The sequence below is a fragment of the Capra hircus genome, chromosome 24 (assembly GCF_001704415.2).
Source record: "Capra hircus breed San Clemente chromosome 24, ASM170441v1, whole genome shotgun sequence".
Lineage (NCBI taxonomy): Eukaryota > Metazoa > Chordata > Mammalia > Artiodactyla > Bovidae > Capra > Capra hircus.
Window position 1 is genome coordinate 48,548,949 of NC_030831.1, and position 18,329 is coordinate 48,567,277.

Genomic DNA, 18,329 nt, shown 5'->3' on the forward strand with positions numbered 1-18,329 from the left:
GAATCTGTGCTGTCAGTTAGTTTCCCCAGTAACAATAACAAGGACAGTAATAGTGGTAGCAGTATTCCTAGTAGCACTAATATTTTCACCTTGTTATTTTATTATAATTTTACTTTATTATTGCCTGCATTTACTGTTACAATATATTCTCTGCAGGTACATTTATAATAGTGTTTACTGAATGCTGACCACAGTTCTAAGCACTTCCGTATATTAACTAATTTAATCCTCCAACTGCCCTATGATGTTCAGTTCAGTTCAGTCGCTCAGTCGTGTCAGACTCTTTGCGACCCCATGAATCCCAGCACGCCAGGCCTCCCTGTCTATCACCAACTCCCGGAGTTCACTCAAACTCACGTCCATTGAGTCAGTGATGCCATCCAGCCATCTCATCCTCTGTCGTCCCCTTCTCCTCCTGCCCCCAATCCCTCCCAGCATCAAAGTCTTTTCCAATGAGTCAACTCTTTGCATGAGGTGGCCAGAGTATTGGAGCTTCAGCTTTAGCATCATTCCTTCCAAAGAACACCCAGGACTGATCTCCCTTAGAATGGACTGGTTGGATCTTCTTGCAGTCCAAGGGACTCTCAAGAGTCTTCTCCAACACCACAGTTCAAAAGCATCAATTCTTCAGCACTCAGCTTTCTTCACAGTCCAACTCTCTCATCCATACATGACACCTGGAAAAACCATAGCCTTGACTAGATGGACCTTTGTTGGCAAAATAATGTCTCTGCTTTTCAATATGCTATCTAGGTTGGTCATAACTTTCCTTCCAAGGAGCAAGCGTCTTTTAATTTCATGGCTGTAGTCACCATCTGCAGTGATTTTGGAGCCCCAAAAAATAAAGTCTGACACTGTTTCCACTGTTTCCCCATCTATTTCCCATGAAGTGATGGGACCAGATGCCATGATCTTCGTTTTCCGAATGTTGAGTTTTAAGCCAGCTTTTTCACTCTTCTCTTTCACTTTCATCAAGAAGCTCTTTAGTTCCTCTTTGCTTTCTGCCTTAAGGGTGGTGTCATCTGCATATCTCAGGTTATTGATATTTCTCCCGGCAATCTTGATTCCAGCCTGTGCTTCTTCCAGCCCAGCGTTTCTCATGATGTACTCTGCATAGAAGTTAAACAAGCAGGGTGACAATATACAGCTTTGACATACTCCTTTTCCTATTTGGAACCAGTCTGTTGTTCCATGTTCAGTTCTAACTGTTGCTTCCTGACCTGCATATAGGTTTCTCAAGAGGCAGGTCAGGTGGTCTGGTATTCCCATCTCTCTCAGAATTGTCCACAGTTTATTGTGATCCACACAGTCAAAGGCTTTGGCATAGTCAAGAAAGCAGAAATAGATATTTTTCTGGAACTCTCTTGCTTTTTCGATGATCCAGCGGATTGGCAATTTGATCTCTGTTTCCTTTTCCTTTTTCTAAAACCAGCTTGAACATCTGGAAGTTCACGGTTCATGAATTGCTGAAGCCTGGATTGGAGAATTTTGAGCATTACTTTACTAGCGTGTGAGATGAGTGCAATTGTGCAGTAGTTTGAGCATTCTTTGGCATTGCCTTTCTTTGGGACTGGAATGAAAACTGACCTTTTCCAGTCCTGTGGCCACTGCTGAGTTTTCCAATTTGCTGGCATATTGAGTGCAGCACTTTCACAGCATCATCTTTCAGGACTTAGTAATTATCCCCATTTTACTAATGCGAGAACTTAGGTACAGAGAGAGACCGTGACTTGTGCAGCATTTCCCAGTTAGTAAGCGATGCTGTTGGGGCTCCAACTCCTGAAGTCCGGTTCCAGAGTCTACACCTGATGGGGACGACAGGGACATATGCCAGTGAATCCGGGCCAGCACCTCTAGCCTGGAGGTGTGCCCGCCCACAGCAGACGTGCAGACAAAACAGGATTGCTGTACTGGCCCAGAGGCAGGCCCAGGAGGGAGGAAGCCGAATGGGGGCCTGTGTGACCTCAAGAAAGTTGCTCAGTCTCTCTTTTCACTTGCTTTCCCGTTGGTGTAACTGGGCAGGATGATGGGCTCTGCAGGATCTGCGATGCACATACACTTTGGGACATTCATCAGCAAGGAGTTCATCATCTTTGTCTGGAAAGATCAAGGGGAACTCTGGTACCCTTCACCTCCCTAGGGGCGGGACGTCATGTTAGTGCCCCCCACCCCACCCCCAGGCCCCACATTCTTGCCTGCATCCAGTCCTTTGTCCTCAAGGAAGGTCTGTGTCCCCAGGCCTGAGGGAGGAGGGTGCTGTCTCTTCCAGGCGGGACAGGGCTGGTTCTGCAGCCTTGAGCAGGGCAGGACCAGGTCTCTCCCGCTCATCTCTGCTCTTCCTCCTTGCTGGGCTGGGACGCGATGCTTGAGTGAGCTGCCCTTTCAATGCCCTTATGTCTTTTCTGGCCCAGGTGTGGAAAAGGGAAGCTGGAAGATGGGGACGGAATCAACCTGAACGACATCGAGAAGGTCCTCCCGGCCTGGCAGGTAGGTGCAGGGGCAGTGTCTCCAACAGCCCCCCCACCCCCGCCCCAGCCCTCAGCCTAGACAGGGCCAGCCACAGCCACTGGGCCCTGCCTCTTGCAGGGTATAGCTGGATGTACTGCAACGGTAGGTGGGCCGGGGCGGGTACCCACCTTGGTACAGAGCGTCCCATGGGGATGTGTTGTGGCAGCCTGCGCTCAGATGCTGGGGGAGGATGGATGAAATGGCCGGTGCCCTGCAGCCCAGCAAACTGGGAAGTTTTCGTCCCTTGACCTGAAACCTCTGAGGTGAGGCAAACTGCAGTGTTCTGGTGGAACTGGCAGGGCTGCTTCGGTTTCCAATGTGGTCAGGGCTATTTTTAGGCCTCTGTGAACAGTGGACTTGTCCGACTAGCCTCCAAATGTCTGCTGCACTTGCTGATTTTGTCATTGATTGGACTCCTTTTCCTGAATGGGGCCAGGCTCCAGAACAAAAGGACTCACTTGGCATAGAGACAGTGAATCCAGGTCCCTAGAGGCTTCTGGTGCTGGGCTTTGGGCAGACACAGTAGGAGTGTAGCTGCTTCTGGGAAAGAGGCGAGACCTCTTGCAGAGAAGAGGAGGAGCTGGGTGGCCGGGCTCCGGGGTGGCCTGCCATGCACACGCCACGCCGCCCTTGCCTGCTCTCGTCTGAGTCAGTCTTGGTACGTCGCCTGCACCCATTCTTCTCTTCCCTCTCCATTTGATTCTTTCCCACTTTGCTGCTGAGTGATTATGGGCCTCTTAATGGGAGGCAATAGAATGTATACTCACGGCCTCAGCAATCTGACTAAGATGTGACTTGGGCTCGTTTTTCCTTGTGTTTGTATCAGTTCAGTTCAGTCCCTCAGTCGTGTCCAACTCTTTGCGACCCCATGGACTGCAGCATGCCAGGCTTCCCTGTCCATCACCAACTCACCAACGCCCAGAGCTTACTCAAACTCATGTCCACTGAGTCGGTGATGCGATCCAACCATCTCATCCTCTGTCGTCCCCTTTGCCTCCTGCCTTCAATCATTCCCCAGCATCAGGCTCTTTTCAAATCACTCGGGCTTTATTGAGCTTCTTGGATCTGTAGGTTCATAGCATTCATCAAATTTGGAAACATGTCAACCATTATTCTCCTCACTTCCACTGGAACCCACCCACCCGCTGTAATTCCAATTATATGCATGGCATGCTTCTTCATATTTTCCCGTGGCTCACCGAAACTCTGCTTATTTTTTTTAATGTGTCACGCTATTTTAAATTTATTTACTTATGGCTGCGCTGGGTCTTCACTGTTGTGAAAGCACAGGCTCTCTCTAGTTGTGGCGGGTGGTGGCCGCTCTCTAGCCGTGCTGCTGCTGTACACGGGGTCTAGAGCATGGGCTCAGTAGAGTCGTTGCAGGTGTGTTTAGTTACCCCCCAGCATGTGGGATCTTCCTGGACCAGGGATTGGACCCATGTCCCCTGCTTTGGCAGATGGATTCTTTGGGGGTTTTTTTGCTTTTTTTTAAATTTAAATTTATTTATTTTAACTGGAGGCTAATTACTTTATAATATTGTACTGGTTCTGCCACACATCAATATGAATCCGCCACGGGCATACACATGTTCCCCATCCTGAACCCCCGCCCACCTCCTTCCCCGTGCCATCCCTCCGGATCATCCCAGGGCACCAGCCCTGGCAGATGGATTCTTAACTCCTGGACCAACAGAGAAGTCGTGCACTTATTTTTTAGTCTTTTTCTCTGTTTCATTTTGGAGAGTTTCTATTGCTCTGTCTTCAAGTTCACTAAGCTTTTCTTGTAGTGTCTAATCTACTGTTAATCCTGCCCTGTGTACGTTTCATCTCGGACATTATATGGGTCATCTCTAGAAGTTCATTGTGGATTTTTTTGTATTTATCTTTTATTTCTGTCCTCTTCATGCTCATGCTTTCTTGTATCTTCTTGGGCATATGGAATATTTGATTGTAGCTGTTTTAATACCCTCTACTAATTCTGCCATCCATGATGTTTCATAGTCTGTTTCTGTTAATTGATTTTTCTCTTGAGTATGGGGCATATTTTTCCTTACATGCTTGGTAATTTTATATTAGATGCAATATACTAGGAATTTCACATTATTATTATTATTTGTTAAAAGATTTTGACCTTTATTGCAGAATACAGTTCGATAGAATAGAGTTTGATCCTTTAAAGGCTTGCTTTCTAAGCTTCGTTAGGTGTGAAACCTTTCAAGCAGATTTTGCTCAGGCAATAGTCTTCTGAAGTTGCCACTTGGTGCCTTATGTCCTAGGAGGCATTTCCACCATGTTGGCTGGGAATACAGACTCCTTCCAGCCACGTCTGATCTTAGGGGATTATTCCGTCAATTCTCTGCAGGTAGCTTTTCAACCAGCCCTGGAAGTTTCCTTACACATGCGTGAAATTTGAGCTTAGCTAAAGACTCAAGTGCCTACAATTTCTGGGTTTTACTCTGTGGTCAGTTTTATCCTCTCTGGTTCTCCACCTTGCAAATTCTGGTGGCCTTGCACTCCCTGAATTTTGGTCTGTCCCCTTAACTTATTGAGACTGTGGGACTCTGTTTGGACTCCTCCCTGCCTAGTAGACTGGAAACTCACCAGGCACCAGACTGGGGCATGCATGGGGTTACCTCATTATAAGGGAAAGTGTGGTGACTTTACGGTGGAGAAACCTGTCAGGCTCCAGCCTGACCAGGCAATCAGAATTAGCATTATTAGTGTGGGAAGGGTGGATACCTTGTGCCCCTGACGTGCTGCACAGAGAAAGCCCAGCATCATTCCTGGGGTTTTCCTGCCAAGAAAATACAGTCTGCGTCTGGTCCCGAGGAACCAAATAGAAGGGCCATCCTTTAAAACTGCTTGGATATGAAAGACAGAGAAAGACTGCGGGGTCTTCAAGAGTAGAGGGAACTGAAGCGGCAGACACCAAAATGCAATGTGTGTTCCTTTCTGAGATCCTGGACCAAAAAAGAAATAGAGACCTTGTTGGACAGTGGAAGAATGTGAATCGGGGTCTGTGACAGTACTGTTTCTTAGACAGAAGTGTCCTGACTTAGGGGGCTATGCAACCATTAGATGGATGAGTGTTTTTGAGAAACACTCACTATGATAATTTGAAGGATATGTGATCTCATGTCTGCAATATGTCCTTGAATGGTTTAGAAAAAGATGAGTCATGATGAGTATGTGGATCCACAGATAGAAGGAGGGAGCAGACGTGGTGCGGTCTTAGCAGTCAGGGAGTCCGAGTGAGGAGGATGGGGATGGGGTGGGGATGCTCTGTGTACTGATTTTGCTCAGCCTAAGACTGAGTCACTTTCCTGTGTTTGAAAGAGAACTAATGAGTAGGGCCTAGGATGTGGTGTGTAGGTCAGAGGCACAGAGTAACTGCTAATGAAATTCCCTCTGCTGTAATGAAATGTACTCTGGCGGATCTGTACTCAATTCTCATGGTTAATATAAAGCTAACCCTGGTGCCAAAGACAAAAGGTAAAATACTCAGAAATCGCTGCTTTATCACTGTTCCTAAATGCCTACAGTGCCCATTATTGGTAGAAAAAATACATTTTCAAGGCACTGGTGTAGGTGAGGAGCACCCCCTTCCATGGGAGAAGTGTTGACTGACCCCTCAGTGGCCTTTGAGCCAGAGGCCTGGGGCATCCTGGAAGTTACAGGTGTGACCGCACCTCCTGTTGAGGGACTATTTGCCAGCTCCTTGGGGAGTGCAGTGGAGGGCCTCGCAGTCCTCCTAGAATGGAGAGGAGAGCTGGGCCCTTACTTGGGGAAGGAGAGGTGCAGCGGATGCAGAGGTGAAGGGCTTGGTGCCTGGACCTCATGGAATCCTGGCCACGCCACTGCGTAGCCAAGGAGTCGGGCTAGTTACTTGGCCTGCTCTGCCTGTTTGCTCCTGTGTACAACAGGACGATGAGAGTGGACTTCCTGGGGTTGTCCAGGAGGTTGAGCAAGTGAATTCACAGGAAGCACTGTCTGCCCTGCCTGGCTCGTGGGAGGGGCTCCCTCTGCTGGTGGATAGGCTGTGGGGCCGCCTTTGTTAGGAGGTGGGAGAGGGAGCAATTTCCTGTCCCCCCGCCCAGCATGTGCATTTGTCCTGGGTGGCCTGCCACGGAGAGCAGATACGTTGCATCAGAGGTCACGAGACTCACTTTGGAAGCGTCCGCCACAGACGTGCCGCGTGACCTTTCCTCCGTGGGCCTTGGTTTACTCACCAGTAAAATGATGCAGTTGGATTAGATCAGAGGTTTGCAGACTGTAAAGCTCTGGGGTTTTCCAGAGCTGTCTCAGGGGCTCTGCTGGTCAGGGGAGTGGGGCAGCTGAAGAAGCAGGCTTCAAGGGACCCCCGCTCAGCCCCACCCAGAACGGCTCTGCCTGTGTCTCTAAGTGAGTCTTCCATGAATGGTTTCATTTGAAGAAATGGCTCCCTACTAAGCAGATTTTAAAAATCATCAGACCAAGGTCTCACTCAGGTTTCGTATCCTAGGGTTTACCCTCTCTCAGGAACAATCCATCAGCAAGCATTCTTGGTCTCCAGGGCCCTGTGGGATATAAGCCCTTAGAGGTGCCGGGGTGGAGGTCTTCACCTCTCGTCTCCACTGCGAGTCACGATCCACACAGTGGATAGGCTTTGATACTTGGAACTTACCTACACCACACACACACACATCACCCGCACCACACACCACAACTTACCTACACCACACACACACACGCACACACACACCACAACTTACCTATGCCACACACACACACACACACACCACCCACACCACCCACCACAACTTACCTACGTCACAAACACACACATCACCCACACCACACACCACAACTTACCTACGCCACACACACACACACACACACACACACATCACCCACACCACATACCACAACTTACCTATACCACACACACACACACATCACCCACACCACACACCACAACTTACCTACATCACACACACACACACATCACCCACACCACACACCACAACTTACCTACGCCACACACACACACACACACACACACACACATCACCTACACCACCCACCACAACTTACCTGCGCCACACACACACACACACACACACACACACACATCACCCCACACACCACCACACCACACACAACTTACCTATGCCACACACACACACACATCACCCACACCACACGCCACAACTTACCTACGCCACACACACCACACATCACCCCACCACACCACCTACCACCACACATACACACATCACCTACACCACACACCACAACTTACCTATACCACACACACACACACACATCACCCACACCACACACCACAACTTACCTACGCCACACACACACACACACATCACCCACACCACACACCACAACTTACCTACACCACACACACACACAGACACACACCATACACCACACACGTCACCCACACCACACACACCCTGAACCTGCTTTGCCCCCAGGAAACCACCAACATTTAAGTCTCTGAGCGGCTTTCTGGGTCTTAACCTAGATCCACTGTATTATCTTTTGAAAGCGAAAGTGTTAGTCGGTCAGTCGTGTCCGACTCTTCTTGACCCCATGGACTGTAGACCATCATGGTCCTCTGTTCATGGAATTCTTCAGTCAAGAATACTGGAGTGGGTTGTCATTCTCTTCTCCAGGGGATCTTCCCAATCCTGGGATTGAACTCGGGTCTCCTGCATTGCAGGCAGATTCTTTACCATTTGAGTCACCAGGGAAACCAAGTTATCTACTGCTGTGTAATCAGTTCAGTTCAGTCCAGTCGCTCAGTTATGTCCGACTCTTTGCGACCCCATGGACTGCAGCACGCCAGGCCTCCCTGTCCATCATGAACTCCCTGAGCTTACTCAAACTCATGTCCATCGAGTCAGTGATACCATCCAACCATCTCATCCTGTGTCATCCCCTTCTCCTCCTGCCTTCAATCTTTCCCAGCATCAGGGTCTTTTCCAATGAGTCAGCTCTTCGCATCAGGTGGCCAAAGTGTTGGAGTTTCAGTTTCAGCATCAGTCCTTCCAGTGAATATTCAGGACTGATTTCCTTTAAGATGGACTGGTTGGATCTTCTTGCAGTCCAAGGGGAGTCTTCTCCAACACCACAGTTCAAAAGCATCAATTCTTCCGCACTCAGCTTTCTTTATGGTCCAACTCTCACATCCATACATGACCACTGGAAAAACCATAGCTTTGACTAGACGGACCTTTGTTGGTAAAATAATGTCTCTGCTTTTCAATATGCTATCTAGGTTGGTTATAACTTTCCTTCTAAGGAGTAAGTGTCTTTTAATTTCATGGCTGCAGTCACCATCTGCAATGATTTTGGAGCCCGAAAAAATAAAGTCTTTCACTGTTTCCACTGTTTCCCCATCTATTTCCCATGAAGTGATGGGACCAGATGCCATGATCTTCGTTTTCTGAATGTTGAGTTTTAAGCCAGCTTTTTCACTCTTCTCTTTCACTTTCATCTAGAGGCTCTAGTTCTTCTTCACTTTCTGCCATAAGGGTGGTGTCATCTGCATATCTGCGGTTATTGATATTTCTCCAGACACTCTTGATTCCGGCTTGTGTTTCATCCAGCCCAGCATTTCTCATGATGTACTCTGCATAGAAGTTAAATAAGCAGGGTGACAATATTCAGCCTTGACATATTCGTTTCCCGATTTGGAACCAGTCTGTTGTTCCATGTCCAGTTCTAACTGTTGCTTCCTGACCTGCATACAGATTTCTCAGAAGGCAGGTCAGGAGGTCTGGTAGTCCCATCTTTTTAAGAATTTTCCACAATTTCTTGTGATCCTCACAGCCAAAGGCTTGGCATAGTCAATAAAGCAGAAATAGATGTTTTTCTGGAACTCTCTTGCTTTTTCAATGATCCAACGGATGTTGGCAATTTGATCTCTGGTTCCTCTGCCTTTTCTAAAACCAGCTTGAACGTCTGGAAGTTCACAGTTCGTGTGCTATTGAAGCCTGGCTTGGAGAATTTTGAGCATTACTTTACTAGCGTGTGAGATGAGTGCAATTGTGCGGTAGTTTGAGCATTCTTTGGCATTGCCTTTCTTTGGGATTGGAATGAAAGCTGCCCTTTTCCAGTCCTGTGGCCACTGCTGAGTTTTCTAGATTTGCTGGCATACTGAGAGCAGCACTTTCGTGGCATCATCTTTCAGGATTTGAAACAGCTCAACTGGAATTCCATCACTTCCACTAGCTTTGTTCATAGTGATGCTTCCTAAGGGCCACCTGACTTCGCATTCCAGGATGTCTGGCTCTAGGTGAGTGATCACACCATCGTGATTATCTGGGTCGTGAAGATCGCTTTTTTTTTTTCCGTGTATTCTTGCCACCTCTTCTTAATATCTTCTGCTTCTGTTAGGTCCCTACCATTTCTGTCCTTTATTGTGCCCATCTTTGCTTGGCATGTTCCCTTGGTATCTCTAATTTTCTTGAAGAAATCTCTTGTCTTTCCCATTCTGTTGTTTTCCTCTATTTCTTTGTATTGATCACTGAGAAAGGCTTTCTTACCTCTCCTTGCTATTCTTTGGAACTCTGCATTCAAATGGGTATATCTTTCCTTTTCTCCTTTGCCTTTTGCGTCTTTTCTTTTCTCAGCTATTTGTAAGGCCTCCTCAGACAGCCATTTTGCCTTTTTGCATTTCTTTTTCTTGGGGAGGGTCTTGATCACTGCCTCCTGTACAGTATCACGAACCTCCGTCCATAGTTCTTCAGGCACTCTGTCTATCAGATCGAATCCCTTGACTCTACTTGTCACTTCCACTGTATAATCGCAAGGGATTTGATTTAGGTCATACCTGAATTGTCTAGTGGTTTTCCCCACTTTCTTCGATTAAAGTCTGAATTTGGCAATAAGGAGTTCATGATCTAAGCCACAGTCAGCTCCTGGTCTTGTTTTTGCTGACTGTATATAGCTTCTCCATCTTTGGCTGCAAAGAATGTGATCAGTCTGATTTCAGTGTTTACCACCTGGTGATGCCCATGAGTAGAGTTGTCTTTTGTGTTGTTGGAAGGGGGTGTTTGCTATGACTGTTGCATTCTCTTGGCAAAACTCTGTTAGCCTTTGGCCTGCTTCATTTTGTACTTCAAGGCTAAATTTGCCTGTTACTACAGGTATCTCTTGACTTCCTACTGTTGCATTCCAGTCCCCTATAATGAAAAGGACATCTTTTTTGGGTGTTAGTTCTAGATGGTCTTGTAGGTCTTCATAGAACCCTTCAACTTCAGCTTCTTCAGCATTACTGGTTGGGGCATAGACTTGGATAACTGTGATATTGAATGGTTTACCTTGGAAACAAACAGAGATCATTCTGTCATTTTTAATATTGCGTCCAAGTACTGCATTTCGGACTCTTTTGTTGACTATGATGGCTTCTCCATTTTTTCTGAGGGATTCTTGCCTGCAGTAGTAGAGGTCATCTGAGTTAAATTTACCCATTCCAGCCCATTTTAGTTCACTGATTCCTAGAATGTCTATGTTCACTCTTGCCGTCTCCTGTTTGACCCCTTCCAATTTGCCTTGATTCATGGACCTAACATTCCAGGTTCCTATGCAATATTGCTCTTTACAGCATCAGACTTTACTTCCATCACCAGTCACATCCACAACTGGGTGTTGTTTTTGCTTTGGCTCTGTCTCTTCATTCTTTCTGGAGTTATTTCTCCACTGATCTCCAGTAGCATATTGACTTACCTTCTTGTCTTTTCATAGTGTTCATGGGGTTCTCAAGGCAAGAACACTGAAGTGGTTTGCCATTCCCTTCTCCAGTGGACCACGTTTTGTCAGAACTCTCCACTGTGACCCATCTGTCTTAGGTGGCCCTACACATCATGGCTCATAGTTTCACTGAGTTAGACAAGGCTGTGGTCCCTGTGATCAATTTGATTAGTTTTCCGTGATTGTGGTTTTCATTCTGTTGGCCCTCTAACGGATAAGAATAAGAGGCTTATGGAAGCTTCCTGATGGGAGAGACTGAGGGTGAAACGGTCTTGTTCTGATGGGCAGGACCATGCTCAGTAAATTTTTAACCCAATTTTCTGTTGATGGGCGGGGCTGTGTTCCCTCCATGTTGCTTGACCTGAGGCCAAACTGTGGTTCAGGTAATGAAGATAAGGGTCCTTCAAAAGGTCCCACGCGTGCACTGCTGCACTCAGTGCCCCGACCCTGCAGCAGGCCACCATTGACCCACGCCTCTGCCAGAGCCTCCTGGACACTCACGGGCAAGTCCGGGTCAGTCCCTTGTGGGGTCACTGCTCCTTTCTCCTGGGTCCTCGTGCACACAAGGTTCTGTTTGTGCCCTCCAAGAGTCTGTCTCCCCAGTCCTGTGTAAGTTCTGTGGGCTCTATGGTGGGGTTAATGGCGACCTCCTCCAAGAAGGCTTTTGCCATACCCAGGTCTGCTGCACCCAGAGCCCCTGCCCCTGCGGCAGGCACTGCTGACCGGTGCCTCCACAGGAGACACCCAGACACAGTTCTGGCTCAGTCTCTGTGGGGTCTCTGGGTCCTGGTGCACACAAGGTTTGTTTGAGCCCTCCAAGTGTCTCTGGTGGGAATGGGGTTTGATTCTAAACGCGATTTTGCCCCTCATACCATCTTGTGGGGCTTCTCTTTTGCCCTTGGATATGGGGTATCTTTTTTTTTTGGTTGGATAAATGGCTCAAAATTTAGCAACCTGAAACAGTAAGCATTTATTACCACACAGTTTTTGAGAGTCAGGAATCTGAAGGCATTTTAGCCGAGTGGTTCTGGGTCAGGGCTTCTCACAAAGCTGTGACCCAGGTGTCATGGGGCTGCAGTCAACAGAAGGCTGGGCTGGGGCTGGCGGACCCACTTCCGTGGCGGCTCCCTCCCATGGCAGAGGGCAGGGGGCTTGGTTCTTCCCTGGATGCTGGCAGAAGGCTTCATCCTCACGAGCCTCTCCGTGAGCTGCTTGAGTGTCACGGCATGGCTCCTCCAAAGCAAGAGATCTGAGGGAGGAGGAAGGAGGCGAGGGAGGGAGACAGACAGACAGACAGACAGACGTAGAAATAGCATGGGTGAGAGAGTAGAGAGTGTCCAGCACAGCAGCCCTGCTCTTTTCTAACCTAAGCTCAGACCTGACACACTCACCCTGCCACCTGCTATATGTTGATTGTACAGACCGACCCTGGTACGACATGGGAGGAACTATATAGCGGTGTGAATATCAGAAGGGGAGGGCCTTGGGGGCCATCCTGGGGGGCTGTGACCACACCCACTGAATTGTACCCAGGAATCTGTGTTTGTTAAAGCATCACAGAAAATCTACAGTTTTCTCAAAATTATCCACAGGAGTTGAAAAGCTGTAGCTGATCGTACTCACAGCCTGACCCCTCTTTGGGGGTATTTGCATTTCATATGGTCCCTTTAGGACAAGTCCATCAGGCTTCCTGATCCCCAAACATACAGCCCTGGTGGCAGAATCTGAGGTCCCATAGGGACACGTGCGGAAGATTGTTTTCTGAACTTTCCTGATGCTGCCGCTACTAAGTCACTTCAGTCGTGTCCAACTCTGTGTGACCCCACAGACAGCAGCCCACCAGGCTCCCCTGTCCCTGGGATTCTCCAGGCAAGAATACTGGAGTGGGTTGCCATGTCCTTCTCCAATGCATGAAAGTGAAAAGTGAAAGTGAAGTCGCTCAGTCGTGTCAGACCCTCAGCGACCCCATAGACTGCAGCCTTCCAGGCTCCTTCGTCCATGGGATTTTCCAGGCAGGAGTACTGAACTTTCCTAGTGGTGTTCAAAGCCGCTCATAGACAAGGCCGGCTGGTCCCATTGTTTGGCCTGGGGGCCCCTGGGTCAGCTAGCCTGGCGTTTGGGATGGGACAGATCTTAATTATATGCACCTGTTTAGTATGTGCAGGCATCTAGGGTTTCAGCCACTGAAAGCCAGTCACTGGGGAGAGAGCAGTCATGGTGCCCTCCCCCCAAAAAACACCTCCCACTTCCAAATACATCTCAGAGACACCATGCATGCGGCTGAAGATCGCTGAGTGGAGGGGAAGGCCCAACCCATAGGCCAGGGGCTCCTAGCGCACCCACAGCACTCAGGGGCCTGAGCAGAGATGAGTGGGCTTCCTGTAGTCTTACACAGAAGCCAGGGTTTGAGGAGTAATAACAGAAAGAGGCCTATTGCCTCCTCTCCCGGTCTGGAGACAGGAAGGAACAAAAACGGTTGGAGGGAGGGAAAAGTCTGCCCTGAAGCTCATTGCCCACTTGCCTGCCACTTCTCCCACCCACAAGATGGGGCAGACATTTGTCTTTATGTTCAGTCTGTCACCTCTGCCTGTGAGTTTCTACCATCACTTCCCAGCAGAACTTTGACACGAACCTGGTTATGCTCTTGCTGGTATGATATCCAGGGCATGTGTCTTTTTATTTATTTATTTATTCATTACAAAACAGGAGTTTTCAATCATCTGCTGTGTTAGAATACTCTAGGCCATGGCATGATATTAAACAGATGCCCAAATCTCAGAGGTTTCACACACAGGATCTTATTTCTCACTTACTCAGATTCAGCTGCTCTATAGGGCAGCTTCTTCCCCAGGTGGGGGCCCAGAGTTCCAGTTAGATCCCATTCTGTGGCCCTACCGTCTCAGCCCACAGCACCCAGGTCACCCTGGCAGAGACAGAGAGCTGGAGAGTCGTGCTCTGGGTGTGACGTGTCACTTGTACTCACAGCCCATTGGACAGAACCAGACACATGACCCCACCCAGCAGCAAAGGGGCTGGCGGGGGTGGGAAGCAGGAGGTAGGGGGGTGAACAGCCTGCTTCTGCCCCGATTTCCTCTCTCCTTCGCTTGCTTGCCTGACTCATCTTCATGGACAAGCACTTTGCACCAGCCTTTTAGAGAAAGAATTGCATTAGAGAAGGCAGTGGCACCCCACGCCAGTGCTCTTGCCTGGAAAATCCCATGGACGGAGGAGCCTGGTAGGCTGCAGTCCATGGGGTCGCTGAGGGTCTGACACGACTGAGCGACTTCACTTTCACTTTTCACTTTCATGCATTGGAGAAGGAAATGGCAACCCACTCCAGTGTTCTTGCCTGGAGAATCCCAGGGACGGAGGAGCCTGGTGGGCTGCCGTCTCTGGGGTCGCACAGAGTCGGACACAACTTAGCAGCAGCAGCAGAGTTGCCCAGGAGGGGCCCAGTCTAGAAGAGAGATGAGATGGTGCTCTGATGATAACAGTGCAGAGTCGGAGCTGTCAGTGTCTGAGTGAACGCTGGTGCTGTGCCCAGGTCAGAGACCCTGCAGGGGGAAGTGCGGTCCCCTCCCTGCATACTCCTCCACCTGCCTCCCCAGGGCTGTGCTGTCTCTGCAGCCTGGGACCTGGAAGTACAGCTGAGTCAGAAGCTGAGGGCCCCAGTGGCCCCCAGCTTCATGCGGTTGATCTCCGGGAGCTCCAGCTTGTCTCTTTCACTGGGAGTCACACATGGCACGTGTCACGTGAGTGGTCCTTGGTGGGAGTGCCTCGGTCAGAGCTCAGCTGCTGACACCTGGGTGCCTGTGTGCTCTCCGCTCCAGCCAAAGCCGAGGACTCTATCGGCTGGTCCTCAGATGGCCTGCCTGGCTGTAGCTGCACAGTGGAAGGGAGTCCAGGAACCCCCACTGCTGGGACTCAGGCCCCTGGAGCCACACAAGAACCTGCGGCAGCAGATAAGACAGTAGGTCCCAGTACCCACGTCTCCCAGGCACAGCTCTCCACGCTTAAGAGGCATTTTTAGTTGGTTAGTAAAGGCTGATGCTTTCGTAAAGGTGATGTTGACTATCCCCAGGGCCTGCCTCCCTGTAGTCATAGTCGAAGGGGAGGAGCAAGTGAGCTGGGCTGGGTGCCAGCCAGCAGCCAGATTTTTGCGTCCCCAAACTCAGCCGCCTCAGGTGAGCTGAGGCTGGGTTTTCCCCCGAGAGCTCAGATTCAGGATGAGGGTAGGGGGCAGCTGGAGGCTCTCAGCTTGGCGACCTGGATTCTGGGGGACATCCTTCATGGCTCCAGGCCGTGCAGCCACAGGGCAGGGCGGGAGCCCTGGGCTTAGAATGGAGTCCTGGGCAGGCGGTCCCGCCTGCATTTTTGGCATCTCTGTTGATGCTAAGGGAGTTGGCCAGCCCGCTGGGTCAACAGTGATGTTGGCGTTCCGGCCCTCATCGTTTGCTCAGATGCTCCAGGTGCGGCCCCAAGGTCAGGTGTGGCCAGAAAGAGGCACAGATGGCCACACTGCCATCCGCTCCCACTAGAGGGCACCAGCGCGCCGCCCCAGAGGCCCCGCCAACACATTTGCAGCAAGAGGTCCCTCGTCCTCAGCAACCGAAGGTGTCCTTGCCTTGTTGCCTTGTTGGTGATGCAAACGTGGCACTCAGCACTGTCCCCCAAAGGACCCAGGCCCTCCAGGCTCAGGCCTCCTCCCTGGAACAAGGGAGAGGATGAGGTCGTGAATGAGGCAGCCACACGGGGGAGAGGAACACCTGTTTGGTCAGAGTGTCCCTTGTTGGGCACAGGCCTGACGTTCCTCCAGAGACCCCCATCCCCACCCCTCCAGTCCTCAGACCTGTGGGAACACGTGGCAGCTCCCAGGAGGGCACACCTGTCTATCAGCTGCACAGACAAGGAGGCTGCTCACCCACGAAGTGAGGAGTACTGGTGGTCTTCCCCACACCAGACGGCTTCATCTATAGGCACTTATAGGCACCCACTTCACCTATAGGCACCCGCTCCTGCAGCGGGGGTCACAAAGGGCTGACTTCTGCCCTTGGATAAACAGGTCCTGAGTGGGTTGAAAGTGTGATAGTTGCTCCAGCTCTTTGTGACCTCATGGACTGTAGCCTGCCAGGCTCCTCTGTCTGTGGAATTCTTCAGGCAAGAATACCGGAGTGGATCGATGGAGCCCCATAAACTTGACTGAGTTCAGTGTGAAGGCAAGGGCATCCAGCCTGAATGGATTCTGGTCTCCCCTCTCACTCCCCTCGCCTCACCTCTGGCCCAAGACCTCAGCTCAGACACCACCCCCAGCTCCTTCCCCCTGAGATGTGGTAACTTAACAGTTTCTGCTCAGCGTCTCCTTGGGGCCCTGCAGAAATACTGCCTCTCTTCCACACACACGGCCCTGGATGCTTCCGCATCTTACACAAAACCCCAGTGGAAAGACGTTGTGGTTGAATTACCTCTTATCTTGCCCAAGGCTTTCTCAAAGGACACATTTTGATAGTTTTTTCTTTGACTTCTCTACCAGACAAATGTTACATCTGCTGCCTTTTGTCTGTCAGTAGGAACTGCATAGCCCAGCTTATTTCCCTTTTTGCTTTCCTGTTAGGAAATTTTGAAACTAAATTCTGTGACTGTTTGCAATTAATTTTGAGCTCACCCTGACCTGGTCAGGTCCATTGCTCTGATCCTCTGGTGACTGACCTAGTTTAAAGTACTTAACGTGTAGGCCCGCCATTGTGAGGTCAGCGTGGTGCACACAGGGGGCAGGGAACATGGCTAAGTTGAGTGGGATTCCTGGCCTCATGGATGTGCCGAAGTACTCTCTTCACATCAGACCCAGAGAGAGGGCAGGAGAAGGGGACCGTGAGACTTGGGGTTAAGCACTCCATTTACCTGCTTGGCCCTGACTAGGTCAGGGTGAGAACCACCCCACCCCCTGCCCAAAATCTGAGAGATATGATCTTTCAGAATGAAAATCACCTCCCCCCAGAATGATGATCAGACTTCCTGGACTCTTGAGTGCTTGCAGGAGTAAAAGGGATGGCAGACACGGAAGCAGCCTGGTTCCTCCAGCAGGTGGCGCTGTTGCAGTGTGGACCCAGGGTTGGTGGAAAGCAGACTGCCCCACACTGGACTGAAGCTGCTGGGTTCCCAGCCCTCCAGATAGGAAGGAGTGACTTTTATCATTCCCGTGAGCAATGCCAGTTCTGTGGCCAAGTCTTCTGGAAACGTCGAGGATGTGCTAAGTCACGGGCATAAGGATGATTATTATTAAAATGCCCTGAGATGCCAAGGAGCAAAGGCATGCTGAAACAAATCGCCCCTTCGCCAGCTCACGCCTGCCCTCTTCCCCAAGTCCTGCTTCATGCCCCGTCTCACTCCCCACGGGTGACTTCATTCCCCGTGTGACTTCCCGGGTGAAGTCCCAGTCTGACTTCATTCACCGAGTCCGCCAGGATCAACTGGGCCCTTTTCTGTGGACGAGGCATTGTCTTAGTCGTGACGGACTGAGTTTAAATGCAGGGCTGCTCCTTCCAGTGAACCAGGACGTGTAATTCTCCCGCTGCCCCTGTGATGAGCGTCTAGCAGGGACTGCGTCGCAGTGCAGTCGCTGGCCGAGTGCCTTCCGGACTGCAGGGACTGTGCCGGTGCTTTCTTTTTGCTACCTTACTTCCCTCACATATCCCTGGGAGGCTGTGCTGTTACTCATCTCCTTTGACCTTGATGTTGTCTCTGGCCAGATGTCTCCTTCTCAGTAAAGTTTTCTGAGCACTCCGTTCCATCTCTGCCATCCCCCTGCCCCCAGTTAATTTTTCTTCACAGTGCCCATTGCACACTTGCTTAATTTCTGTGGTCTGCCTGCGTTCTCCCACTGGCATGTTCCGTTCTCTGCGGGCTTGCACAGGCGCTCATTAGATATCAGGTGAATGACTAAATGAGCCCTGACTTGCTCCTGCCCCAGGGGGACCCCCCCCCAGCACCCCCACAGTCCTTCATAGGGGCACACATGAGCCTTGCCCCATCTGAGCTCTGTGTCTGCACGCATCAACTCTGAATTCTCATAG

At 50.1% G+C, this 18,329-nt stretch overlaps 1 protein-coding gene across 1 annotated transcript in view; it reads left to right on the top strand.

Moving 5' to 3' along the window:
- Nucleotides 1-18,329, top strand: part of CTIF (cap binding complex dependent translation initiation factor) — a 327,661-nt gene that overhangs the window by 123,002 nt on the left and 186,330 nt on the right. Inside the window, 1 exon segment of the mRNA XM_018039521.1 lies at nucleotides 2,412-2,487. Within this exon segment, the coding sequence (XP_017895010.1) occupies nucleotides 2,412-2,487 (76 nt within the window).